Genomic DNA, 27,569 nt, shown 5'->3' with positions numbered 1-27,569 from the left:
GCGTTTCGGTTCTCCACTATAGCGGAACGGTTCAGTCTCCCAGTTCTATTCCAGGTGCCTCAGTGCCTTTGCAAGATTTATGCTCAGCAGCTCGCTTAGCCCAAAGCTGAACATTAGCTTTTAAAAAACAAAATTTGCATCTTGTTCAGGTGGAAGGGGGCCACTTCCTTTACATTGGATTGGCCATAAAGCCAATGAGAAAGTGATGCGTCAGAACTCATTTTCCTGATGTGTTTAATTCTAGAAGCTTAGCTGTTACATGCTTATTGTTAAAGAAACACTCCTGCTTGCTTTCAAGGTCTCTACAACTCTTGTTCTCAGTGTTTAAAAAAAAATATCTATTTACTTATTTTTGTATTTGCACAGTTTGTCAGTCTTTGTGTGTAATTTTTCAGTGATGCTGGTATTTTTCATTCTACTGTGACTCTGCATGAAAATGAACCTCATTATTTAGTGATATATACAACTTTGAACTTTGAGTGGTCGAATCTTGAGCAAGTTGATGGAAATGTTAGAATCGGGTTTAATATCACTGGCATATGTCATGAAATTTGTTAACTTAGTGGCAGCAGTACAATGCAATACAGTTACAATATATCAGTTACAGCAAGTATATATACTGTATGTATATTAGTTAAAAGTAGTGCAAAAAACAAAAAAAAAGTGAGGTGGTGTTCATGGGTTCACTGTCCATTTAGGAACCGGATGGTAGAGGGGAAGAAGCTGTTCCTGAATCGTTGAATGTGTGCCTTCAGGCTTCTGTACCTCTTCCCTGACGGTAGCAATGAGAAGCGGGCATGACCTGGGTGACGGGGGTCGTTAATAATGGACGCCACCTTTCTGAGTCACTGCTCCTTGACGATGTCTTGGATACCACGGAGACCAGTACTCATGATGGAGCTGACTAATTTTACAACTTACTGTAGCCTCTTTTGTTAATCCTGTGCAGAAATGTGTGGAAGATTAAAATAAAGAATAGGAACAGTGTAAATCAGGGGTTCCCAACCTGTGGTCCATGGCATTAAAAAGGCTGGGAACCCCTGGTGTAATTGCATGCCCGATGGATGGTGTGGAAATAGTGGGACATGGGGCCTGTTTCTGTGGTGATCCGTTCTCTATTTTCCCCATTTTTGTTTGCCAATTATTTTCATTCTGATATGACCATTACCTCCATCTGCAGAGTGACTCACTTTCTCAACAGAATCTGGAATAGAAAAGAAATAGAATTTTGATTAATGAAGCCTCTCATCAGAATGGACTTAGATCCTCCCTCGCATTTAATGACATTTCACTCTGTCCCGGTATTGTTCACTACCTTTAGTATCCGGCCCACTTGCATTCTCACCAGAGTCTGAATCATAAGGAGGAGGATTTCAGTTTCTCAGCCATTTACCAGAATGACTTTTCTCTCCTCATGAAATCACCAACACAATTGGACTGGAGCCACCAACGGAGTGATTTCAGGCCTTCAAAGGCAAGGATCTTGTTAATCTGAGGAATCTCTTTTCATTTGACGGTGGGGAGATTTTCACAGGGTGCTTCAGGCAGTTTATCTGGCCTCTCTCCATCAATAAACAGAACCTCGACTCTATTTGGTCCAATCGCTTCCTGTGACAGTTGACGTGCTCTTGATCTTTTCAACCACTTTCAGTGCCCTGGCCCTGATCGCCTCTTTTCACTAAGGATGTCCAGTCCCTATTCACTTCTATCCCCCATCAGGAAGGCCACAAAGCTCTCCGCTTGGTCCTCAAACTCATCAAATCATGATGAAGCGCTGAAATATCAACTGTTTACTTCAGTCCACAGAAGCTGCCTGACCTGTTGAGTTCCTCCAGAATTTTTGTGTCCATGTCAAGCCAGGTTTGAGTCTGGCATCAACACAAACCTCTGATCTTTACGCACAAAGAGCACAGAGCAACAATTCCCGTGTTTAATGATCTGGAATAAATCCTGGAGTTGTTTTTGTTGGCATGGTTCATCAAGCTCCCTCTCCCAGGTTTAGAGGGGGGTGCAAATAACTTCAGAAATTAGAGATTTGTAACACTGTTCCCAGCTTTAGGATATGTCAAATGAAACTCGTTTAGTGTTGTCACTGGGACACATCCCATAGTGGTGGATTTGGACCAGCCTTGTCACTCATATCCTACAGCTCCTGAGAAGGCCACGTCCTAGTTAGGAAAATAACTCCACTTCAGAGGCATCCCTGCTGAAATCCTAGAGCTCGGCAGAGGGAGCTGTTGCCTGATTGCTCATGTTGGAGAAGAGAAGGATGTTCCATGGGACCTCGGAGACACCAAGAAAATGAATGAGAAGGTGGTTTACCACGGTTAGCGTGCCCAGTGGTGGTTCAGGTTTCAGGGTTGCACAATAAGCAGCATCATAGTCACCCCTCATAGACCCATCTCACCCCCTCCCCTGTAAACCCCACACAGAGAGATCCACAAACCATCATCTCCTCCAAATCCAATGCTTTTGCTTTTCCTTTTGAAGCTTTCTTTAGAATCTGAAACAGAAAACATTTTTTTTAAAAATCAGAAGATGGGAGTTGACTGTGAAGATTCACAATGTCAGTGTTGCTCTTCGCTGGATGAGCCTTAGCACCTCCTTTGCTATAAAGTGCAGGACCAGGGGACCAGAGTCTCCACAGTGACATTATCCCTAATCTCCCAGAGAAGGAGGACAGTCTAGGGTCTCACTGAGGGACTGGGCCTCGTGTAACAGCCTTTCAAATGCTTCAGGGATGTACTCTCTAAAGGAGGATACATGAGAGACATCAAAACACTGTCAGGGAATATCCTGGATTGGAGATATAGTAACTACAATCAGGTTGTGCCTTTCCCAACATTAACTGTGTCCAGTAAAGCTCCGATAATCGTAATTGACGTAGAGAAAGGCATGTTGTGACTGTACGTACTGTGAACAGAAAAACCCAGACTTCAGTGATGCTGGGTTGCCAGATTTTACAAACTGGAATGTTATTCAATTATGCTGAAGGGTTTTGGCCCGAAGCACCGACTGTTTACACTTTCCCACAGACGCTGCCCGGCCTGCTGAGTTCCTCCAGCACCTTGTGTGTGTGTTGCTCTGATTTCCAGCATCCGCAGATTTTCTCTTGCTTGTGATGTTATTTACATTAATCACTCAACACTCTTTCAATTTGTTTTGCTTTGAAGATGCTACACCCTGTTATAATAAATTCTCCATTGAAACGGGTGTCTGAGGGACTGTGGAAACCAGGACCCCGGAAAGCTTCAGGAGGGGCTTAAGCAGCTGGGTCTCCGATGAATCATTGCCCAATGAGACCATTGGGATGCAATTACAGTTTTACTGAATATTACGAATAAAGTATATTTTGGGGGGGGGGGGGGAGTGTTCTCACAAAGCCCAGCTTTGTGTTTGTAGCCAAGGCCAATCAATACAAGTTACTTTCTGGATCTGTTACTGCAACTGACAATGAAGGTTGAACGGTTGTGGTACAGAAAGATGTTGGCCATTCGGCCCGGTGTATCAGTGTTGGGCGCTGTTACAGCTCGGGGTGTTTCAGAGCTCAGCATTCAATTCCAGCGCTGTCTGTACGGAGTGTGTACGTTCTCCCAGTGACCGCATGGGCTTCTTCCCTGTGCTCCACTCTCCCCCACAGTCCAAAGATGTTCCGATTTTGTAGCTTAATTGTAAGCTGTCCTGCGACAGACCAGGATTAAATATGTGGGTTATCGGTGGTGTGGCTTGTTGGGCCGGAAGGGCCTGATTTGCACTCTATCTCTAAATAAATAAAATCACAAGTACTCTCCCCACAGCCCCATGTCTTCTAACCACTGCAATATCTATTAAGTTCTTTTTTTAAACAATCTAACAATAGATCTACACCCTCTTCATGCAACTTGTTCCAGATCACAGCCATCTGCTGCATTAAGTAGGGATTTGTCACATTCTCTCGGATTCTTCTGCCAAATGGTTTCAATCTGTGTGTCCTGGTGAGGAATTTTACAAACAAGGATATTTTAATATGAAAACCTCGGTACCTCGAGCTGCGGAGTGGCTCTCTCTTTCTGCAGAATCTAGAATTTAAAAAAAAAGAGCAGAATTACTGTTCAATTCAAAACCTCTGTCTTAATAGGACTTTGCTCTACATATGTCACATTGTTTACAGATCAAGAGAGCTACCTTTAGTATCTGGACCACTCTTGTTCTCAGCAGAGTCTGAAACACAAGAAATGGAGTTTTAATTTCTGTTACACCAATAGTTTTCAAAGATTCTCATATCACTTACAAACACCTGCACACTCAATTTTTTGGCCATAGAACTGCCACTCACTGGATGTTTTTTTTGTTTTTCACACCATTCTCTGTAAACTTTAGAGACCTCTGTGTGTGAAAATCCCAGGAGATCAGCAGTTTTATGTGATACTCAAACCACCCTGTCTGGCACCAACAACCATTCCACAAAGTCACTTAGAACATGTTTCCTCTACATTCTGATCAACAACTGAACCTCTTGACCATGTCTTCATGCTTTTGTGCATTGAATTGCTGCAATGTGATTGGCTGGTTTGATGTTTGTATTAACCAACTGGTGTTCAGGTGTACCTAATAAAATGGCCACTCGGTTATAGAGTTGGTTAACCTGCGAAATTTCTGATAAAGGTACAGAGTTGTTCAGCATTTGCTTCAAACAGATTAGCTGGTCTCTTGCCATAAGGAGGCATATATAGGGTAAAATCTTTTTCTTCCTAGGAATGTCAAATACTAGAGGACATGCATTTAAGGTGAAATGGAATGATTTAAAAGGAGATGCGTGGGTAAGACTTTTTACACGGAGAGCTGCAGGTGCTTGAAAAGGGCTGCCAAAGGTAGCTGCGATAGCATTAACAACAAGGCGCATAGATTTGCAGGGAATGGGGGATATGGATGACGTGAAGGCAAGAGGGGTTTAATTGGAGGCAAACACAAGAGATTCTGCAGATGTTGGAACACAGAGCAACACTCTCTGGAGGTCGGGCAGCGTCTACGGAGGGGGAATAAACAGTTGACGTTTCGGGCTGAGATCCTTCATCGGGACTGGAAAGGAGCCAGAGCAAGAAGGTTGGGTAGTCCAGTCTAGAAGGTGATGGGTGAAGCCAAGTGGGTGGGGGTAGGGGGTTGAAGTAAGAAGCTGGGAGGTGGAAAAGGTAGAAGGCTGGAGGAGGAGGAATCTGCGAGGAAAGGAGACTGGGAAGGAGGAGGGGCGCTGGGAGAGGCGATGGGCAGGAAAAGAGGAAAGAGGGGTGCCAGAGTGGGGAATCTAAGAATGGTGAAGGGAGGAGGGGGGAAAACTACTGGAAGTTGGAGAAATCGATATTTATGCCATCAGGTTGGAGACTACCCAGGTGGAATTTGAGGTGCTGCTCCTCCAGCCTGAGAGTGGCCACAGCGTGGCAGCAAAGGAGGCCATGGGCCAACATGTCAAGATGGGCCCGAAAAGTTGACTGTTTATTCTCCTCCATATTTTAATTTGGCACCGATTTCAGCCCAGACATCTTGGGCTGAGTGGTCTGCTCCTGTGCTGTACTCTTCTAAGTTCTGGAGACTGGCTTGGCCTTGAATCAAACAGAACCCCTTAGTGTCATTCACAACACATCAAATACTCTATGCAAGGATCGGGAATAAATACCCGAGTTGTTTTAGTTTGTCGCCATGCTGCAGCTATTCAATAGAGTGCGCCATACGCTTGGGCAGGTCAGTTTAACAAAGGCAATGGTACAGTAGTTAGGTATAAGAGCTCTTGGAGAGCAAGGCTTTGAGGGATAAGGCTTGAAAGCAGGAAATTGGAACTAGCTGGTTGGGCACCATGGATTAGCTGGGCAGAAGGGCCTGTATCTGTGCTATATTGCTCTATGACTATGGGACTAATTCAGGTAGGCAATTGGTCAGCAAGACTGGAAATGCCTGCACCTACAGGATCTGTGACTTTAAGGTGCACATCTTTATGGAGCACATCTTTGTCATCATCAGAATGTTCCAAAATGCTTTATGGCCAATAATGTTATCCCTGTAATAGCAGCCACAAATGGAGCACAGAAATAAGAACGTTATAAGATAATTGGTGGAGATAAATGTACAATATTGCAAGCCCCTGAGAGGGTGCAGAGGGCCAATCACAGAGCAGGTTTCAGAATTGGTCACCAAGAGGGTGCAGAGAACCAATCACAGCTTGGGTTTCAGAGTCGGTCACCAAGAGGGTGCAGAGAACCAATCACAGCTTGGGTTTCAGAGTCGGTCACCAAGAGGGCGCCCAGAGCCAATCACAGGGTGTGTTTCAGAGTAAATCACTCGAAAGGACGCCCAAGGCCAATTACAGTGCAGGGTTTGGGGTAAGCCTCTCGGAGGGCACAGAGAACCGATCACAGAACACATTTCAGTATAAGCCACCCAGAGGGTGCAGAGGACCAATCAAAGCACAGGTTTTGGAGTAACCCACTGGGGGCAGGGGGTGGCAGGGGAGGGTAGATGTAATTAAAACTTTATAACATGGTAAATGAATCTAAAAGTTTGAATGCGAGTGTGGTCGCATGTTGCTCACCCTCATTGGACACTGAACAGGCTGCATGAGGAAATCTGCAGATGCTGGAAATTCAAGCAACACACACAAAATGCTGGTGGAACGCAGCAGGCCAGGCAGCATCTTCGGGAGAAGCACTGTCGACATTTCGGGCCGAGACCCTTCGTCAGGATTGACAGTGCTTCTCCGCCTCTCTACACAACCTGACCTGTAGATCAGGGTCAAAGTTGGAAGTCCCAAGCCTGCACCATCTCCTTGTTCCTTAATTACAGGAGCCATGACAGGAGATCTGGTTCTCGGCTCACAGCAATAGGTTTTCAGCTGATGGCAATGCACCAGATGAGTTATCTGCCAGTCTTTTTAAATAAGTGTTTTGAACATTAGGAACAGTTACTATCATTATGCACCCTGTTGTATGACGTGGGCAATCAAAGTCCCATGACTATGATTGTTCTCGGCAAATATTTCTACAGAAGATGAGTGAACCCAGCTGTTATCAATACTCTTCAGAGATTGTCTGCCTGGCGTCGGTGGTCTTGTGATATGGACCAGCTGCTCCCATGACGGACTGGGGTGAGGGGGCGAAGCAGGTGCCTCACCTTGCTCAAGGGTGACCTGCAGGCTTGCGGAGAGAAAGAGTGCCTTGCATCCCCTTGGCAGAGATGCATCTCCACCCCACCACCTAATTAGGAACAGTAATAATTAAAGAAAATATGTTGATACCTCGAGCTGCAGAGTGACTCCCTGTTTCTGCAGAATCTGGAATTTAAAAAATAACTGAGGTTCAGTTCAGCAATTACAGGCAATCCGAGTAGAATCAAACATCCCCCTCCCATTTTAAAAGACATTTTATAGAAACAGGAGCAGGAATCTGACCTGTTGAGCCTATTCCACCATTCAATAAGATCATGGACTCATCTCTACCTACCTGCCTTTTCTCCCATAAGCCTTAATTCCCCTGCTGTGCAAAAATCTATCTGTGTCTTAAAATATACTTAATGAGGTAGCTCCTACCCCTTCCCTGGGCAGAGGGTTCCACTACTCTCTGGGAAAAGCAGTGTCTCTTCACCTCTGTCCTAAATGTATTTCCCCCGAATATTGAGGCTATGTTCTCGAGTTCTCGTCTCACTTCCAAGTTCAAAGTAAATCTATTATCAAATGTCCTACTCCGGACTCTCTCCAGGGCCAACACATCCTTCTTCAGATACGGGTCCCAAAATTACACACAATATTCTGACCTTAACATCCTTGGTTCTATATTCTAGTCCTCTGAAAATGTATACCAACAGATTTGCCAACCAGAGTGTAGGTTTCAGAATGAGACAGCAGGGGGCAGTACTCTCACACCCTCAAATGGACGCCAATCTGACATGCAGTCATTAGTCCCCAGACAGCATAGTTCACTAACTATGATCTTCTCTGGACCCCAATCACTTGGATTTTCCTTTCAATACTTTTGTCTTCTTGCTGCTGCCATCAGGAAGAAGGTACAAGAGCCTTAAGACCTGCACCACCAGGTTGGGGAACAGTTATTACTCCTCAACCATCAGGCTCTTGAACCAGTGGGATTAACTTCATTCAACTTCACTCGCCCCATCGCCCCAAGTGTTCCACCAATCTTTGGATTCACTTTCAAGGACTCTTCATCTCATGTTCTTGATATTTATTGCTTATTTATTTACTATGTTTATTATTTTCTCTCCATTGTTGCTGTATTTTTTGCTTTGTTATCAGTCCTGTTACATGTGGCCTTTCATTGATTCTATTGGGACAATTTACAACGACCAACTAACCTACCTGGTACGTCCTTGAACTGTGGGAGGAAACCCATGCATTCCATTGGGGAGGTGTATAGAAACTCCTTACAGAGAATGCCAGAATTGAACTCAGCCCTCCAGGATGCCCCGAGCTGTAATAGTGTGCGAACCACTACACAACCCTGGGTTCATTCTTAGTCCTCTTGAGGGACAGGAACAGTGAGACTAGCACTGGTTCTGGGCACAGGTAGAGCAGCTACTAAGAAACTTTCCCCCATAACAGAAACATATAAAACCAGAGGAATTACCATATAACCATATAACAATCACAGCAAGGGAACAGGCCATCTCGGCCCTTCTAGTCCGTGCCGAATGCTTTCTACCACCTAGTCCCACCGACCTGCAGTCAGCCCATAACACTCCATTCCTTTCCTGTTCATATACCTATCCAATTTTTCTTTTTTAAATGACAAAATCGAACCTGCCTCTACCACTTCTACTGGAAGCTCGTTCCACACAGCTACCACTCTCTGAGTAAAGTAGTTCCCCCTCGTGTTACCCCTAAACTCTCAACTCATGTCCTCTTGTTTGAATCTCCCCTACTCTTAATGGAAAAAGCCTATCCACGTCAACTCTATCTATCCCCCTCATAATTTTAAATACCTCTATCAAGTCCCCCCTCAACCTTCTACGCTCCAAAGAATAAAGACCTAACTTGTTCAACCTTTCTCTGTAATTCAGGTGCTGAAACCCAGGTAACATTCTAGTAAATCTCCTCTGAACTCTCTCTATTTTGTTGACATCTTTCCTATCTTTCGAATTTCCTATAATTCGGTGACCAGAACCGTACATAATACTCCAAATTTGGCCGCACCAATGCCTTGTACAATTTTAACATTACATCCCAACTCCTATATGCAATGCTCTGACCTACGTTTAAGCTGAGGAGGTAGGGAGAATCCAGAGAGTGGTTACACCCGGAACACACGGTCTGAGAAAATGGTGGAGGATGGTACTCTCGCACGATTGAAAATATCTGACCCTTCCAGGTGTAGAAGTCCATAGGCCAAGTCCTGGTAAAAGGGGGTTACTAGACATGGACTCAAAATTGAGGGGCAACCCTTTAGAACAGGAATAAGGAGGAATTTTTTTTTAAGCCAGAGAGTAGCGAGTCTGCCACAGACCGTGGTGGGGGCCTAGTCTGTGGGTGTATTTAAGGCGGATGTTGGTCGTTTCCTGATCGATCAGGGCATCAAAGGATATGGCGAGAAGGTAGGTGTGTGGGGTTGAGTGGGATCTGGGATCAGCCATGATGGAATGGCAGACTCGATGGGCTGAATGGCCTAATTCTGCTCCTATGTCTTATAGCATGGAAACAGTCCATCCTGCCCACCAAACTAGTCCCATTTGCTCGTATTTGGTCCACGTCCCTCTAAACCCCTGCTATCTGTATACATCCAAATGGATTTTCGATGCTGTTGTCATAACTGCCTCGACTACCAGCTCCGGCAGCTCATTCTCTGTGTGGAGAAGTTGCCCCTTGGGTCCCCTGTAAATATTTACCCTCTCAACCTTGCACCTATGTCCTCTAGTTTTTAGTTTGCCTTCGCTGGGAAAAAAGCTATGTGCCTTCACCCCATCTGTGCCCCTTCATGATTTTATACACCTCTGTAAGGTCACCCATTAGTTTCCTTTGTTCAGGAATGAAATCCTAACCTGCCCAGCCTCTCCCTATAATTCAGTCCTGGCAGCATCCTTGTAAATCTTCATTCTTTTTCCAGACTAGTGATATCTTTCCTATAACAGGACAACTAAAATTGTGTGTAATGATGATCACCTTGGACAACAGACAATAGGTGCAGGAGTAGGCCATTCGGCCCTTTGAGCCTGGCTGATCATCCACAATCAGTACCCCGTTCCTGCCTTCTCCCCATAGCCCTTGACTGCTATCTTTAAGAGCTCTATCTAACTCTTTCTTGAAAGCATCCAGAGAATTGGCCTCCACTGCCTTCTGAGGCAGAGCATTCCATAGATCCACAACTCTCTGGGTGAAAAAGTTTTTCCTCAACTCCGTTCTAAATGGCCTACCCCTTATTCTTAAACTGTGGCCTCTGGTTCTGGACTCCAACATCGGGAACATTTTTCCTGCCTCTAGCATGTCCAGTCCCTTAACAATCTTAAATGTTTCAATCAGATTCCCTCTCATCCTTCTAAATTCCAGTGTATACAAGCCCAGTCACTCCAATCCTTCAACATATGACAGTCCCGCCATCTCGGGACCTGCTTCCATGTTGAGTGCCTCTTTCCATGTTGTATGGATCAGAATCAGTCTATTCAGAAGTCCTGATGAAGGGTCTCGGCCCGAAACGTCAACAGCGCTTCTCCCTATAGATGCTGTCTGGCCTGCTGTGTTCTACCAGCATTTTGTGTGAGTTGTTTGAATTTCCAGCATCTGCAGATTTCCTCGTGTTTGCTTTATTCAGAAGTGGAATGATTCTATGACCATGAACTTATGGAACTATGAATCCCCTCAGTAGCCTGCCATCACTTATCATTTCCTTGAACTGCCAGTCCTGGGCACAGAAGTCTCTCATCTCCTTTGTGGTTTCTGCCCAAGGCTTTGGCACCCACTGGCTTCCCCACAGTTAGGACAACTGCCAATAGATAGATAACACAAGATATAAACTTAACGAACAGTTACCCCGAGTTGCCGAGTGACTCCCCTTTTCTGCAGAATCTGGAAAAGAAGGAGAAGAATTTCAGTTCATCGGTCACAGGACGTACTCTGTCTCCCATCTTCAGATCAGTTCCAAAACTCTCCCTCCCATTTTAATGAGAGTTCACTCTATCTAAGGGATGTATTGTTCACAGATCAGGACAAGTACCTTTAGTATCTGGTCCACTCTCATTCTCTGCAGAGTCTGGAACAAAAGAGAGAGAGTTTCAGTTTCAACACTCAGTTCTGGGTGAGTCCAGAACTAGAGGACATTACTATATTAATAAAAACATAGAATAAATTCCTCATGTCCACTTGAATGGGCGACTCCTTATTCTAAAACTAGGCCCCATAATTTGACATTCTCCATGAGGGTAAATAACATCCTCCTTGTTGAATCCCCTCAGAATCTGGTATGATTCAACCACTTTCAATTCCCATCGAACAGACAAACGAGAACAACGTCAGTAATAACACATACCATCATCTCCTCTGGATCCAATCAATTTGATTTTCCCTTCAACGCTTTCGTCAGAATCTGAGAAACAATGAGATGGAAAATCAATGGGAAAGATTCACAGATACAGAGTGCGTCCATCAGAAATAGGAGCAGAAGAAGGCCATTTGGCCCATCGAATCTGCTCTGCCATTTCGTCATGGCTGATCCATTTCCCCTCTCAGCCCCAATCTCCTGCTGTCTCTCCATATTCCTTCATGCCCTGACTGAAGAAGACTATGAACTTCTGCCTTAAATATACCCAATGAATTGGCCTCCACAACCACCTGTGGTAACAAATTCCAGTTATCTACAAATCTCCTGTGTCAACATCATTCTGAGAGAGTCTGGCACAGAAACCCAGCGAGCAGACTGGCTCTGGCCCTACGCACGACTTCAATAAAACTCTGAATTGTTCACTCACTGGAGTCGTCGTTGTTCTCGTTCCTCTTTCCATTCTCATCCGAATCTGTAGCGGAAATAAGAAAGCAACCTCTGATCACAAAAGGTTATTTTGAACTCTCAGCGTGTCATTAGGAACTTGCGGAGATTTGTAAGGTTACCAAACACTCTTGCAAATTTCTATACGTGTACCACGCAGAGCTTTCCAACTGGTCGCATCGCTGTCTGATACGGAGGGTCCAGAGCGCAGGATCGGAACAAAAAATCCGCAAAGGGCTGTGAACCCAGCCCTCTCCATCACGGGCATTAGCTTCCACAGCATCGAGGACAACTTCAAAAGGTGATCCATCAAGTGGTGGCATCTAGCACTAAGGACCCCATTACCCAAGCAAGGCTTTCTTATTACTACCAGCAGAGAGGAAGCACAGGAGCCTGAAGACCATATTCAATGATTCAGGAACATCTTCTTCCCCTCTCCCATCCAATTTCGGAGTGGACCATAAACCAGTGAACACTACCCCGCTGGAATTGAGGAGATTGAGAGGGGATCTGATTGAAACGTTTAAGATAATTAAAGGATTTGATAGGATTGAGGCAGGAAATATGTTCCAGATGTTGGGAGAGTCCAGTACCAGAGGGCATGGATTGAGAATAAGAGGTCAGTTATTTAAAACAGAGTTGAGGAAGAGCTTCTTCTCCCAGAGAGTTGTGGAGGTGTGGAATGCACTGCCTCGGAAGACGGTGGAGGCCAATTCTCTGGATGCTTTCAAGAAGGAGCTGGATAGATATCTGATGGATAGGGGAATCAAGGGATATGGGGACAAGGCAGGGACTGGGTATTGATAGTGAATGATCAGCCATGATCTCAGAATGGCGATGCAGACACGAGGGGCTGAATGGTCTACTTCTGCACCCATTGTCTATTGTCTATTGTCTATATATATTTGTTGTCGTTTATAGTATGTTTTATGTATTGAATTGCTGCCACAAATAAATTTCACTACATATGTCAGTGATAATAAACCTGATTTTGATTCTCAGAATCGCTCAATTCCCCGAGTTTTTTGTGAAGCCAGTAAACATAGACAGTGAGGATAGGACCTGTGGTTTGCATGCAACCCCAGTGCTCCCTCAAATCTCAAAGGAAGTGTTTGGGACACTACTCAGCTCGTGATTCATTGCCCCTAAGAGATCATCGTAAGGCATTGGAGCAGAATTAGGCTATTTGGCCCATCAAGACTGTTCCACCATTCGATTATTACCCCTCTCAACTCTATTCTCCTGCCTTGTCCTCATGACCTTTGAAGCCCTTACTAATCAAAAACCTATCAACATCCAATGACTTGGCCTCCACGGTTGTCTATGGCAATTAATCCCACAGGTTCACCACCCTTTGACAAAAGAAATTCATCCTCATCTCTGTCTATTCTGAGGCTGGGCCTTCTGGTCCCGGACTCTCCCACTAGAAACATCCTCTCCACGTCCACTCGATCTAGACCAGGGCTTCCCAACCTTTATTATGCCATGGACCATTACCATTAGCCAAGGGGTCTGTGGACCCCAGGTTGGGAACCCCTGATCTAGGCCTTCCCATGTTCAATAAGTTTCAATTAAATTCTCCCTCATTCTTCTAAACGCCAACGAGTACAGGCCTTCAGCCATCAAATGCTCCCCACACATGAACCATTCCACTCCTGAGATAATTCTTGTGTAGCTCCTCTGGACTTTTCTCCAATCCCACCACACTCGAGCTTAGATATGGGCCCAAAAGTGCCCACAGTACTCTAACCACCATCTGACCACTGCCTCTTAAAGTCTCAGCATCACATCCTTGATTTTATCAACGAGCAACTCAGCCAATGGAGGACCCTGGACTCAGGGTGACTGTTCAGTTCTGCACGGAGTGGACTGGGATCAAGGGACAGATATCCTGAAGCCACTGCGACCACTGATGTGATTTCTGGTTAAAACCAAGCACTCACATGGAATAAATCATGAACGACTTTTAGAGAAACGTGGATGGTGGTTTCTGGCAGATGTCTGAGGGGCAGGACTGCATTTTGTGTCTGTGTGAAGGTTAGCCAGACTTTGGACAAAGTCCCAGATGAGAGAAGTACCAACCCAAAGCGAAGTCAATCTCGAGTTGTTTTAGTGCCAGGGCGCAAAAGGTAATGATCGAAGTGGTGGCACGGTAGCATAGCGATTAGCATAACGCTTTACAACGCGAGCGATAGCGGTTCAATTTCTGCCGCTGTTAGGAGTTTGTACGCGCTCCCCGTGACCGCTTGGGTTCCCTCTCTCATTCCAGAGATGTACGAGTTGAGGTTAGTAAGTTATGGGCATGCCAGGTTGGTGCCAAAAACTTAGCCAGCATGTCCTCAGACCGCGTCAGTCACTGGCGCAAACAACGGATTTCACTGTATGTTGGTGTGACAAATAAAGCTAATCTCTGAAATTTACAAGTTGACAGGATAGTTGTCTAGGCTGAGTAGGTCAAAGTTCGAAGCTTGAGCTACTCTGCTGTATCACAGGGTTCAGTGATGTGTTCCTTACACGCTCGGATACAGGCCAGCAAGTTAAGCAGGTTGCCACCGAGTCAAGCGCTTGCAAGTTTGGTTGACAGCGAGAAAGGAGGTTGCCCAGGATGGAGTAATGGTCAGGTTGTCAGATTAGTTCTAAATGGAATTTGATCCGCGCAGCACTGAGGAAAAGGAATACCTAACGGTAAGAAACTGAGTGGAGTGTAGGAACAGAGGGATCTCACAGATCCCAGAATGCAGCAGGGTATGTAGAAAAGATGGCAGTCACAAGGCTCTGCACCTGACTGATCTACCTTCCCATCTTTGATGTGAGTCTTATTCCCGTCTCTGAGGTAGGCCCACGTGGGTCAGATACAGGCCTCATCCCCATTAAAGTGCACCAAGGCCTGGTGTCTGGGGGCGAGATCTTCCTCGCTTCACCTCCCACCCCAGCTCTCCAGATGCAGAAGTTGGGACTCCAGAATCTTGACTTTGCATTTCCTCGTAAGAACAATGAATTAACGCCACTTCCCACAATCACAGCCCTGTAGAATATAGAACATTACAGCACAGTACAGGCCTTTCAGCCCTTCATATTGTGCTGATCTCTCAGCCTACTTTGAAATCAATCTAACCTTCCCCTCCTACATAGCCCCCCATTTTTCTATTATCCATATGCCCTCCTAAAGTTTCTTAAAAGTCCCTAATCTACCTGGCTCTACCATCCACCCCTGACAGGGCCTTCCACACACCCACAACTCTCTGAAAAGAACATTCTCCCTATTCTTTCCTCGAAAAACCTTCAAGTTATGCCCCCTTAGCTATCTCCACCCAGGGAAAAAGTCTCCAGCTGGCCACTCTTGTGCACCTCGATCCAGTCATCCTCCTTTGCTCCACACAGAAAAGGCAACCTATCCTCGTATAAATGGCCTTACGGCAAAGCTTATCAGTAGATCTCAGATCATTAAACAACAGGTGTCAGATAAGTAACGTCTGATATTAAAACCACAAACATCCGTACCTCGAGCTGCAGAGCGACTCTCCTTTTCTGCAGAATCTGGAAAAGAAAGAATTGAAGTTCAGTTCACCAATTGACGAAGTTCTTTATGGCCCATTACCAGAATAATATTAAACTCTCAATTCTGTTTTGATGTTTTTTCTTCCTCTGTCCCAATGGGGCAGTGTTCACAGGACAGGAGAATTACCTTTGGTATCCGGCCCACTCTCATTCTCGGCAGAGTCTGAAACATAAAAGACTATTTCAGTTACCTGAGCACGCACTTGATTTTCTGAGATAACTGCCCCCTGCCAGCAACCAGTGAAACCCACCCCAGGGCCATGCCGTCAGGCAGATTCTTTCTGTGGCAGTGTGTTGAACTTTTGGTGTGGACTCAGTCCGTTCAACCCAAAGTCCGTGTTGGCATCTTCAACTTGAAAAGGATCCCCATCACCCAGGACCTGTCCTCTTCTCAGTGCTTCTCATCAAGGGGGAGGTACAGGAGCTTGAAGACTCGGTGTTTTAGGAACAACTGTATCCCCTCCACCATCTGATTTCAGAATTCACCATGAAACCCAGGAACACTACCTCACATTTTGCACTAGTTATATTACAGATTTCTTATTGTAACTTCTAGTAATATCTTAGGTATTACTCTGTACGGCTGCAAAATGAAAAAAAAAATTACAACATATAGCACTGTGCAAAAGTCTTAGGCACTCTAGATTTTTTTAATATATGGTTTCCGATGGTGTGGCCTCCATAGAACCCTGATCTCAACATCATCGAGGCTGTCTGGGATGACCTGGAGAGACAATAGACAATAGGTGCAGGAGTAGGCCATTCGGCCCTTCAAGCCAGCACCGCCATTCACTGTGATCATGGCTGATCATCCACAATCAGTACCCCGTTCCTGCCTTCTCCCCATATCCCTTGACTCCGCTATCTATAAGAGCTCTATCTAACTCTTTCTTGAAAGCATCCAGAGAATTGGCCTCCACTTCCTTCTGAGGCAGAGCATTCCACAGATCCACAACTCTGGGTGACAGAAGCAAGCAAGACAACCAAAGTCTGCAGAAGAACTGTGGCAAGTTCTCCAGGAAGCTTGGAACAACCTACCAGCTGATTTTCTTATAAAACTGCATGACAGTGTATCTAAGAGAATTAATGCAGTTTTAAAGGCAAAGGGTGGTCACACCAAACAATGATTTGATTTAGTTTTATACTGCTTACTGCTCTTTATAGTAATTTTTTTGATATTTAGAAACTTTTCATTTCATTAGTTTTGAAAGCATCTTCGCTTTACAGAATTTTTTTGGATTTGTGCCTAAGTCTTTTGGACAGTGTTGTACGTCAGTGGGAGCAAGCCTGGTTCTGGTGCTGATTCTGCACTTTAACCCACATCCTGTATACTAGCTCATTCAACAATCCCTACGTAAAGGAATCCACGAACCATCATCTTCTCGAGATCCAATTACTTTGATCTTCCTTTCTCCACTTTCTTTGGAATCTGGGAAGAGAAACAGTGTTTAATTGGAAAATAGAAGGTGGACGGGGGAGGTTCAGTTTCAAATACAAGTACGGACGTTTCACAGCCATACCCCCACACTCCTTCAAGATGAAGGCCCACACACACACCCATGTCAGATGATCCAGAATACACTCATATTACAATTCATCAGCCACCCTGTGAGTTTTTAAACAATGGGGTTTGAACGGTCTTAAGCGCATTAAGGATTTGTACACTGATAACATATTTGATAGTTTTGATAACCTGTGCAGTAAATATGGCCTTCCGCACAATAATTTTTTTTTAAAAATACTTGCAGATTCGCCACTTCGTCAAGGGGTTATATCTGACCTTTCCCTGGGATACTGCAGCCCAAATTCAGAACCTCCAGAATGAGTGAGTCCTTCCCCTGCCAGTGAGACAGGTGTCTAAGGATCCAGGCTGGTGACCCCCCACATCCCCCCCAACATCTACCATTCAGAGCCATACACGTGTCCCCTGTTCCTAGGGACTGGTGTCTGGTGATGAGCATGTCCTCCTCCCACACACCCCACCCTCCGGGCTCCTCCGATGCAGGAACAGGGGGCCCAGCACCGTCTCCGGGCTCACGGTGTTGGGCCAGTGGATCCCAGCGGATTCCCAGAGTCATCAGTGTTGTGTTTGGTAATGAGGGAGAGTGGAGAGCACACCAGCATGGCAGCATGCAGGCTAATCAAGCGAACTTTACTGATAACTCTGCCTGTACCAAACTCCTCCCACGTGGGAGTGGCTGACTGAGCAGCACTGGAATAACAACAATCAATTCACCGGAGAGCGAAGACATTAAAATCATAAATATCGATACCTCGAGCTGCGGAGTGACTCTCTTTCTCTGCGGAATCTGTGAATGAAGGAAGAGAATTTCGGTTTTCCAGTCATAGGACATTTTCAGTGGAATCAATTAAAAAAGCTCTCCATCCCGTCTTAATAACACTTCACTCTGTCCAGGTGATAGCGTAACCAAAGACCCTCCATGCCAGACATCCTCTCTTCTCCCCCTCTCCCTCGGGCAGAAGGTACAAAAGTTTCCAAAAACACGAACTGCCAGGTTCTACCCTACCGTTCAATGGGTCTTCAAGGTCTTCAGAGACTCTTCAATGGGTCTCTTATACACTAAAGATGAACTCGCGACCCCACAATCTACCTCATTAAGACCTTGTACCTTACTGTCTACCGGCACTGCACTTTGTCTGTAACACTATATTCTCTGTTCAATTAACTTGTGTACTGCCTCATCATATTTATGCTTTTAATCGATCTGTATGGATGCTTTGCAGAGCAAAGATTTTCAACATATCACAGTCTGTGCGATAATAACGAGCCAATATGAGTGCAGATCAGGAGATCTACCTTTAGTGTCCGGCCCACTCTCGTTCTCGGTAGAATCTGAAACATAGAGGAAGAGAATTTCAGTTTCTGACCTTGCAATCAACTACGCAAGCACTTTTCTAAGACTTTCCTCTCTCTCTCTCCAAACACTGACACATCCACACCTGGGGCATGTTGTCAGCCAGATTACTCTGGACAACAAAGATTTTGCTTCCTGAATACTTCTGGGTGTATCTTAGGGATTTTGGGCTCCTGATCATGAAAACCACCATGAAATTTCCCTATCACTTCACCACTTAAAAAAAAATCACCATTATTTGTAATTTCAATTCATGATTCACGACTGATGCCAAGACTAAGGAAGGCATTCGAGGATGTTGTTGAAAATTTTCTTGGCAACTACAGAGCACCGAACTATGTGCAGCTGGTTGACAACATGCTTCAAGCATACAAAACCATGAAGCGTAACAAGAACCAGAAAACATTACAGCACAGCAACAGGCCTTTTGGCCCTTCTTGGCTGTGCTGAACCATTTTTCTGCCTAGTCCCACTGACCTGCATTCGGGCCAAATCCCTCCATACCCTCTCATCCATGTACCTGTCCAAGTTTTTCTTAAATGTTAAAAGTGAGCCCGCATTCACCACTTCATCTAGCAGCTCATTCCACACTCCCACCACTCTCTGCGTGAAGAAGCCCCCCACAATGTCCCCTTTAAACTTTTCCCCTTCACCCATGACCTGTTTTTTTTCTCCCCTAGCCTCAGTGGAAAAAGCCTGCTTGCATTCACTCTATCTATACCCATCGTAATTTTATACATCTCTATCAAATCACCTCTCATTCTCCTATGCTCCAGGGAATAAAGTCCTAACCTATTCAACCTTTCTCTGTAACTCAGTTTCTCAAATCCCAGTAACATCCTTGTAAACCTTCTCTGCACTCCTTCAACCTTATAAATATCCTTCCTGTAATTAGGTGACCAAAACTGCACACAATACTCCAAATTTGGTCTCACCAATGCCTTATACAACCTCAGCATAACATGCCAATTCTTATACACAATACTTTGATTTATAAAAGCCAATGTACCAAAAGCTCTCTTTACGACCCTATCCACCTGTGATGCCACTTTTAGGGAATTATGTATCTGTACTCCCAGATCCCTCTGTTCTACTGCACTCCTTAGTGTCCTACCATTGACCTTGTATGTTCAACCTTGGTTTGACCTTCTGAAGTGCAATACCTCACACTTGTCCGCATTAAACTCCATCCGCCATTTTTCTGCCCATTCCTCCAACTGGTCCAAATCCCTCTGCAAGCCTTGAAAACCTTCCTCACTGTCCACTACACCTCCAATCTTTGTATCATCAGCAAATTTGCTGATCCAATTTGCCACGTTATCATCCAGATCATTGACATAGTTGACATTAACAAGTCACTAAAGATACATTCTCTGCATTCCCATTTAGACTACTTCTCCGCAAATCCTGGTGCTGTCAGTGACGAGCGTGGGGAAAGGTTTCGCCAGGACATTGCGGTCATGGAGAAACAGTATCAGGGCAACTGGAATCCATCAATGCCGGGTGATAATAGTTGGACACTTAAGCGAGAAGCTTCAGACACTGAGTACAAATGAAAATCATCAACAAAACATTTTTAGCTTAGTTGAACTATTGCAAAGCATCAGCAACATTATGCAATTAAATGTATTATATTCAATAAAAATTAATTTCTTTTTTCTCCAAATTTCTATGTGATACAAATAGCCTGAAATTATATTTGCATTTGGCTTCAACAAAAAAAATTCTGAGGAAGCAACACTAAAAAAAAAATTATTAATGTAGTGGCATATTGAATCTTTGGCGCAGACTGAGGCCACTCACTCAATGTCTTTGTTGACATTCACCTCCCCACAGATTCCATGTTCTGTGACCCTGGTTTGATCCTGACCTCTGGTGCTGTCTGTGTGGAGTCTGCATGCTCACATGGGTTCCCCCCCCCTCACATCCCAATGACATGTGAGCTGGAGGAGCAGCTGGGCACTGCAAACTGTCCCTGGTGTGTAGGCGAGTGCTAGAATCCAGGGAGAGCTGCTGGGAATTTGGGGAGAATAAAATGGCGTTGGTGCAGGACTGGTGTGCATGAGTGATTTTGGGTCAAGGTAGATTCAGTGGAGAGTGAAACATGATCTGCAGGAGGATCTCAATGGGTCAGACAGTATCCATGGACACTTGGGTTAAGACTTCTCACTGGACTAGATTCAACAGATTTGTTTCCACTTCGTTACTTAACTCGGGTGATGAATCTTAAAATCATGCGGTTATACAGTGCAAAAAGAGGCCTTTAAATCTAACTGGTCTCTACCAACCAAGGATTAGGAGCCTGTCAATCTCCTTGTCTGTACCACCACTCCTGACAACGTGTTCCACACACCTACCACTCTCTGTATTAAAAAAACTTGCCTCTGACGTCCCCCCTATACTGCCCTTAATGTTAGGCCTCCTCGTATTAGCCAGTTCTGCCCTGGGAAGAAGTCTCTGGCTGTCTACTCGATCTTTACCTCTTATCATCTTGTACATCTCCATCATGTCACCTCTTATCCTCCTTCTCTTCAAAGAGAAAAGCCCCAGCTTGTGCAACCTATCCTTATCAGGCAGGCACTCTAATCCAGGCAGCATCCTGGTAAATCTCCTCTGCACCCTCTCTAATCCAGGCAGCATCCTGGTAAATCTCCTCTGCACCCTCTCTAATCCAGGCAGCATCCTGGTAAATCTCCTCTGCACCCTCTCTAATCCAGACAGCATCCTGTTGAATCTCCTCTGCACCCTCTCTAATCCAGGCAGCATCCTGGTGAATCTCCTCTGCACCCTCTCTAATCCAGGCAGCATCCTGGTAAATCTCCTCTGCATCCTCTCTAATCCAGGCAGCATCCTGGTAAATCTCCTCTGCACCCTCTCTAATCCAGGCAGCATCCTGGTAAATCTCCTCTGCACCCTCTCTAATCTAGGCAGCATCCTGGTAAATCTCCTCTGCACCCTCTCTAATCCAGGCAGCATCCTGGTAAATCTCCTCTGCACCCTCTCTAATCCAGGCAGCATCCTGGTAAATCTCCTCTGCACCCTCTCTAATCCAGGCAGCATCCTGGTGAATCTCCTCTGCACCCTCTCTAATCCAGGCAGCATCCTGGTAAATCTCCTCTGCACCCTCTCTAATCCAGGCAGCATCCTGGTAAATCTCCTCTGCACCCTCTCTAATCCAGGCAGCATCCTGGTAAATCTCCTCTGCACCCTCTCTAAAGCTTACACATCCTTCCTATACTGAGGTGACCAGAACTGAACACAATACTCCAAATATGGTCTAGCCAGGGTTTTATAGAACTGCAACATTATCTTGTCGCTCTTGAAGTCAGTCTCCTGACAAATGAAGGCCAACATGGCATGTACTTTAACCACCCTATCAACTTGCATTGCAACTTTGAGAGATCAATGGACTTGGACCGCAAGATCTCTCTGTTCCTCCACACTGCTAAGAATCCTGTCATTAACCCTGTATTCTGCCTTCAAGTTTGACTTTCCAAAGTGAATCACTTCACGATTTTCCAAATTGAACTCCATCTGCCTCTTCTGCATCCTATCAACGTCTTGTTGCAATCTGCAAAAACCTTCTACACTATTGACAACATCACCAACCAATATTGCTCTGTCTGCACTCCAGAATAAATGCTTCTGCTTTGTATCCAGTCTGTTCCCCATTCTACCTGATTCCTTGTGGATCCTGACGTCAAATAAATAACCAGTGAAATAATCCTCTCAGACCCAGATTAGCTCAGATAACAATCTCCGTATAGAAAGAAATTCACGAACCATCATCTTCTCGGGATCCAATCACTTTGATTTTCCTTTCTCCACTTTCTCTGGAATCTGAAAGTAAAAAGTGTTTGATGATAAAATAGTAGTTGAGTGTGGAAAGTCTCAAAACTTCAAAGTACAACCATATAACACTCACACAAACACCCCGCCCCCCGCCCTGATCTGGTTCCCTCTCCATGAGCTGTTCAAATTGCCCAAAGTCTCAGATGAGGTTGGGATTAGATCTAACTTATTCCCAGGATACTGTGTCCCAAATCTGGTCTCTCATGGGTGAGTGAGGGTCTTTGCTCTAGAGGTCAAACAGGTGCCCAAGGGTCCAGGTCGTGTCCACCCACACCGGTCAGCATCAACACAACTGAGCCTCCCATACCAAGGAACCTTTGTCGGGGATGAAGGTTTCCCTCTCCTCCTCACACTCTGCTCCCCCAACTCCTCAGATACAGGAACAAGGAGCCCAGCACTGACTCTGGGCTCACAGTGACGGGGTTCCGGCCAATGCCAGTGGATCCCAACAGATTCCCAGAGTCATTAGTACAATTGTCAGTGGATTATTCACCAGTGAATGTTACAGCAAGAGATTGAAATCATAGATATTGATACCTCTAGCTTCAGAGTGACTATTTCTCTCTGTAGAGTCTGGAAAAGATGAGAAAGAATTTCAGTTCACCAATCCCAGGGCAGTCTCTATGGCCATCATCAGTTCAGTTCCCAAATTCTCCCCCCATTTTAATGATATTTCACTTTAAGCTGGTGATGTTTAGCTTACAGATAACAGAACATAGAAAAGTACAGCACAGTCCAGGCCCTTCATCCCACAATGTTGTGCTAGCCCTTCAACCTCCTCCAAGATCAACCTTACCCTTTCCTCTCACATAGTCCTTCATTTCTCTTTCATCCATGTGCCTCAGAGTCTCTTAAATATCCCTAATATATCTGCCCCTACCATCACCCCGGCAGTGCATTCCACACAATTACCACTCTGTGTATATAAACCAACCTCTGACATCCTTCTGTACCTCCCCATGCACATGGGAGATCTGTTCCCTCTATTATCCATTTTTACCTTGGGAGATTATCTCAGGCTGTCCACTCTATCCACGCCTTTAGTGTACACCTCTATCACACCACCCTTGTGGTTAGACCACACCTGGAGTATTGTGTTCAGTTCTGGTCACTTTATTATTGGAAGGATGAGGAAGCTTTGGAGAGGGTGCAGTAAAGATTTACCAGGATGCTGGCTGGATAACAGAGCATGTTTTATGAATTTATATTGACCAAGCTAAGGATTTTATCTAAGAAGCAAAGAAACAACTAGGTAGTATCCTCGTAAATCTTCTCTGCATTCTCTCTAAAGCTTCTGCATCCTTCCTGTGAAGAAGTGAACAGAAATCAACACAATACTCTAAGTGTGGTCTAACCAGAGCTTTTCAATCCTGTGGCCCTTGAACTTGATCCCCCGACTAATTCAGCCTTCAAGTTTGACCTTACAAACTGAATCACTCCACACTTCCCTGAGTTGAACTCCATCTGCCATTTCTCAGCCTCCCCTGCAATGAATGCTTCTGCTTTGCATCCAGTCTGTCCCCCATTCTACCTGATTCCTTGTGGATTCTGATGTCAAATAAATAACCAGAGGACTAATCCTCTCAGACCCAGATTAGTTCAGTCCACAATCTCCGTATAGAAAGAAATCCACGAACCATCATCTTCTCGGGATCCAATCACTTTGATTTTCCTTTCTCCACTTTCTCTGGAATCTGAAAATAAGAAGTGTTTGATGATAAAATGGAAAGTGTGTGTGGTAAGTCTCCCAGCATCCAAGTGTATTTCTGTAATGGATAGCTATCTCACACTCACACACTGCACTGCCACTGATCTGAGTACCGTACCCCGCCCCGCCCCCCCCATGAGCTGCTCACCCATTGCCCAACACCCCACCCGAGGTTGGGATTGGATCCAATTTTTCCCAGGACCCAGCGACCAGAATATGGTCTCTCTGGGCCGAGTGAGAATTATCCCTGGAGGTGTGGCAGGTGCCAATGGATCCTCCAGCAACACACACAAAATGCTGGTGGAACGCATCAGGCCAGGCAGCATCTATAGGGAGAAGTGCTGTCGGCGTTTCGGGCCGAAACCCTTCGTCAGGAAGGGTCTCGGAAGGGTGTCCTGACGAAGGGTCTTGGACCAAAACATCGACAACGCTTCTCCCTATAGATGCTTCCTGGCCTGCTGTGTTCCACCAGCATTTTGTGTGTGTTGCTTGAATTTCCAGCAACTGCAGATTTCCTCGTGTTTGCCAATGGGACCTTGTTGGTGTCCAACCAAACGTCAGATTCAATACAACTGAGCCTCCCTTACCAAGGAACCTTTCTCAGGGATGATGTTGTCCCCCTCTCCCACATACTCCACCGTCCTCTCCCCTCAGATTCAGGAACAAGGGTCACAGTGACGGGGTATCCAGCTAAGGCCAATGGTTACCAACAGATTCCCAGATTCATTAGTACAATCGTCAGTGGATTATTCACCAGTGAATGTTACAGCAAGAGATTGAAATCATAGATATTGATACCTCGAGCTGCAGAGTGACTATTTCTCTCTGTAGAGTCTGGAAAAGATGAGAAAGAATTTCAGTAACCAATCCCAGGGCAGTCTCTATGGCCATCATCAGTTCAGTTCCCAAATTCTCCCCCCATTTTAATGATATTTCACTTTAAGCTGGTGATGTTTAGTTTACAGATAACAGAACATAGAAAAGTACAGCACAGTCCAGGCCCTTCATCCCACAATGTTGTGCTAGCCCTTCAACCTCCTCCAAGATCAACCTTACCCTTTCCTCTCACATAGTCCTTCATTTCTCTTTCATCCATGTGCCTCAGAGTCTCTTAAATATCCCTAATATATCTCCCCCTACCATCACCCTGGCAGTGCATTCCACACAATTTCCACTCTGTGTATATAAACCAACCTCTGACATCCTTCTGTACCTCCCCATGCCCATGGGAGATCTGTTCCCTCTATTATCCATTTTTACCTTGGGAGATTATCTCAGGCTGTCCACTCTATCCACGCCTTTAGTGTACACCTCTATCACACCACCCTTGTGGTTAGACCACACCTGGAGTATTGTGTTCAGTTCTGGTCACTTTATTATTGGAAGGATGAGGAAGCTTTGGAGAGGGTGCAGTAAAGATTTACCAGGATGCTGGCTGGATAACAGAGCATGTTTTATGAATTTATATTGACCAAGCTAAGGATTTTATCTAAGAAGCAAAGAAACAACTAGGTAGTATCCTCGTAAATTTTCTCTGCATTCTCTCTAAAGCTTCTGCATCCTTCCTGTGAAGAAGTGAACAGAAATCAACACAATACTCTAAGTGTGGTCTAACCAGAGCTTTTCAATGCTGCAGTGTTAACCTGTGGCCTTTGAACTTGATCCCCCGACTAATTCAGCCTTCAAGTTTGACCTTACAAACTGAATAACTCCACACATTCCTGAGTTGAACTTAATTTGCCACTTCTCAGCCTGCTCTGGAATAAATGCTTCTGCTTTGTATCCAGTCTGTTCCCCTTTCTTCCTGAGCCTTTGTGGATCCTGATATCAAGTAATTAACCAGTGAACTAATCCTCTCAGGCACAGATGCCATATATTAGCAGATCACCAATCTCCATATAGAAAGAAATCCACGAACCATCATCTTCTCGGGATCCAATCACTTTGATTTTCCTTTCTCCACTTTCTCTGGAATCTGAAAATAAGAAGTGTTTGATGATAAAATGGAAAGTGTGTGTGGTAAGTCTCCCAGCATCCAAGTGTATTTCTGTAATGGATAGCTATCTCACACTCACACACTGCACTGCCACTGATCTGAGTACCGTACCCCGCCCCGACCCCCCCCCCATGAGCTGCTCACCCATTGCCCAACACCCCACCCGAGGTTGGGATTGGATCCAATTTTTCCCAGGACCCAGCGACCGGAATATGGTCTCTCTGGGTTGAGTGAGAATTATCCCTGGAGGTGTGACAGGTGCCAATGGGTCCTCAAGCAACGCACACAAAATGCTGGTGGAACACAGCAGGCCATGCAGCATCTATAGGGAGAAGTGCTGTCGGCGTTTCGGGCCGAGACCCTTCGTCAGGACACCCTTCCAAGACCCTTCCTGACAAAGGGTCTCGGCCCGAAACGTCGACAGCGCTTCTCCCTATAGATGCTGCCTGGCCTGCTGTGTTCCACCAGCATTTTGTGTGCGTTGCTTGAATTTCCAGCATCTGCAGATTTCCTCGTGTTTGCCAATGGGACCTTGTTGGTGTCCAACCAAACGTCAGATTCAATACAACTGAGCCTCCCTTACCAAGGAACCTCTCGGGGATGATGTTGCCCCCCTCTCCCACATACTCCACCGTCCTGTCCCCTCAGATTCAGGAACAAGGGTCACAGTGACGGGGTATCCAGCTAAGGCCAGTGGTTACCAACAGATTCCCAGAGTCATTAGTACAATCGTCAGTGGATTATTCACCAGTGAATGTTACAGCAAGAGATTGAAATCATAGATATTGATACCTCGAGCTTCAGAGTGACTATTTCTCTCTGTAGAATCTGGAAAAGATGGGAAAGAATTTCAGTTCACCAATCCTAGGGCAGTCTCTATGCCCATCATCAGTTCAGTTGCCAAACTCTTCCCCCATTTTAATGATATTTCACTTGAAGCCAGTGATGAATTTTTCACATATCATTGAACACAGAACAGTCCAGTAGAGTCCAGGCGCTTCAGCCCATAATGCTGTGCTAACCCTTTAACCTTCTCCAAGATCAATCATACCCTTTCTTCTCACATAGTCCTTCATTTCTCTTTTTTCCATGTGCCTCAGAGTCTCTTAAATGTCCCTCTACCATCCCCTCTGCAGCACATTCCACACAATTACCAGCCTCTGTGTATAAAAACCAACCTCAGACTTCCCCCTGTACTTTCCCACTAACACGCGAGTTCTGATCCTTCAACTGTCCATTTTCGCCTCAAGAAAATATCCCTGGCTGTCCACTCTATCCATGGCTTTATTGTACACTTTGAACACACCACCTCTTATCCTCCTTCTTGTGGTTAGACCACACTTGGAGTATTGTGTTCGGTTCTAGTCACTTTATTATTGGAAGGATGAGGAAGCTTTAGAGAGGGTGCAGAGAAGATTTACCAGGACGTTGGCTGGATGAGAGAGCATGTCTTATGAAGATTTATTGATCAAGCGAAGGATTTTATCTCATGAGCAAAGAGACATCTGGGTATCATCCACATAAATCTTCTCCGCACTCTCTTTAAAGCTTCTACATCTTTCCTATAAAGAAGTGAACAGAAATCAACACAATACTCCAGGTGTGGTCAAACCAGAATTTTTATAGAGTTA

General features: G+C 45.2%; 1 protein-coding gene across 19 annotated transcripts in view; it reads right to left on the bottom strand.

Moving 5' to 3' along the window:
• LOC132382976 (protein starmaker-like) overlaps positions 1–27,569 on the bottom strand; it is a 110,063-nt gene that overhangs the window by 6,877 nt on the left and 75,617 nt on the right. For 17 of the 19 annotated variants that reach the window (XM_059953606.1, XM_059953611.1, XM_059953600.1 and 14 more), the window contains 20 exons: positions 26,731–26,766; positions 25,861–25,917; positions 24,741–24,776; positions 23,872–23,928; positions 22,772–22,807; positions 22,166–22,222; positions 18,325–18,360; positions 17,780–17,815; positions 16,879–16,935; positions 15,634–15,669; positions 15,450–15,485; positions 11,932–11,976; positions 11,493–11,549; positions 11,181–11,216; positions 10,997–11,032; positions 7,262–7,297; positions 4,165–4,200; positions 4,023–4,058; positions 2,447–2,503; positions 1,169–1,204 (listed from right to left, as the gene is read on the bottom strand). In XM_059953606.1, coding sequence (XP_059809589.1) covers positions 1,169–1,204; positions 2,447–2,503; positions 4,023–4,058; positions 4,165–4,200; positions 7,262–7,297; positions 10,997–11,032; positions 11,181–11,216; positions 11,493–11,549; positions 11,932–11,976; positions 15,450–15,485; positions 15,634–15,669; positions 16,879–16,935; positions 17,780–17,815; positions 18,325–18,360; positions 22,166–22,222; positions 22,772–22,807; positions 23,872–23,928; positions 24,741–24,776; positions 25,861–25,917; positions 26,731–26,766 — 855 coding nt within the window. The remainder of the gene's footprint in view (positions 1–1,168; positions 1,205–2,446; positions 2,504–4,022; positions 4,059–4,164; positions 4,201–7,261; positions 7,298–10,996; positions 11,033–11,180; positions 11,217–11,492; positions 11,550–11,931; positions 11,977–15,449; positions 15,486–15,633; positions 15,670–16,878; positions 16,936–17,779; positions 17,816–18,324; positions 18,361–22,165; positions 22,223–22,771; positions 22,808–23,871; positions 23,929–24,740; positions 24,777–25,860; positions 25,918–26,730; positions 26,767–27,569) is intronic. The other 2 variants (XM_059953609.1, XM_059953610.1) reach the window with 2 other exon arrangements.

Source organism: Hypanus sabinus, chromosome 29 (genome assembly GCF_030144855.1).
Source record: "Hypanus sabinus isolate sHypSab1 chromosome 29, sHypSab1.hap1, whole genome shotgun sequence".
NCBI lineage: Eukaryota > Metazoa > Chordata > Chondrichthyes > Myliobatiformes > Dasyatidae > Hypanus > Hypanus sabinus.
The sequence above is the reverse complement of the archived record's forward strand: the minus strand, read 5'-3'. Positions and strand labels throughout refer to the sequence as shown.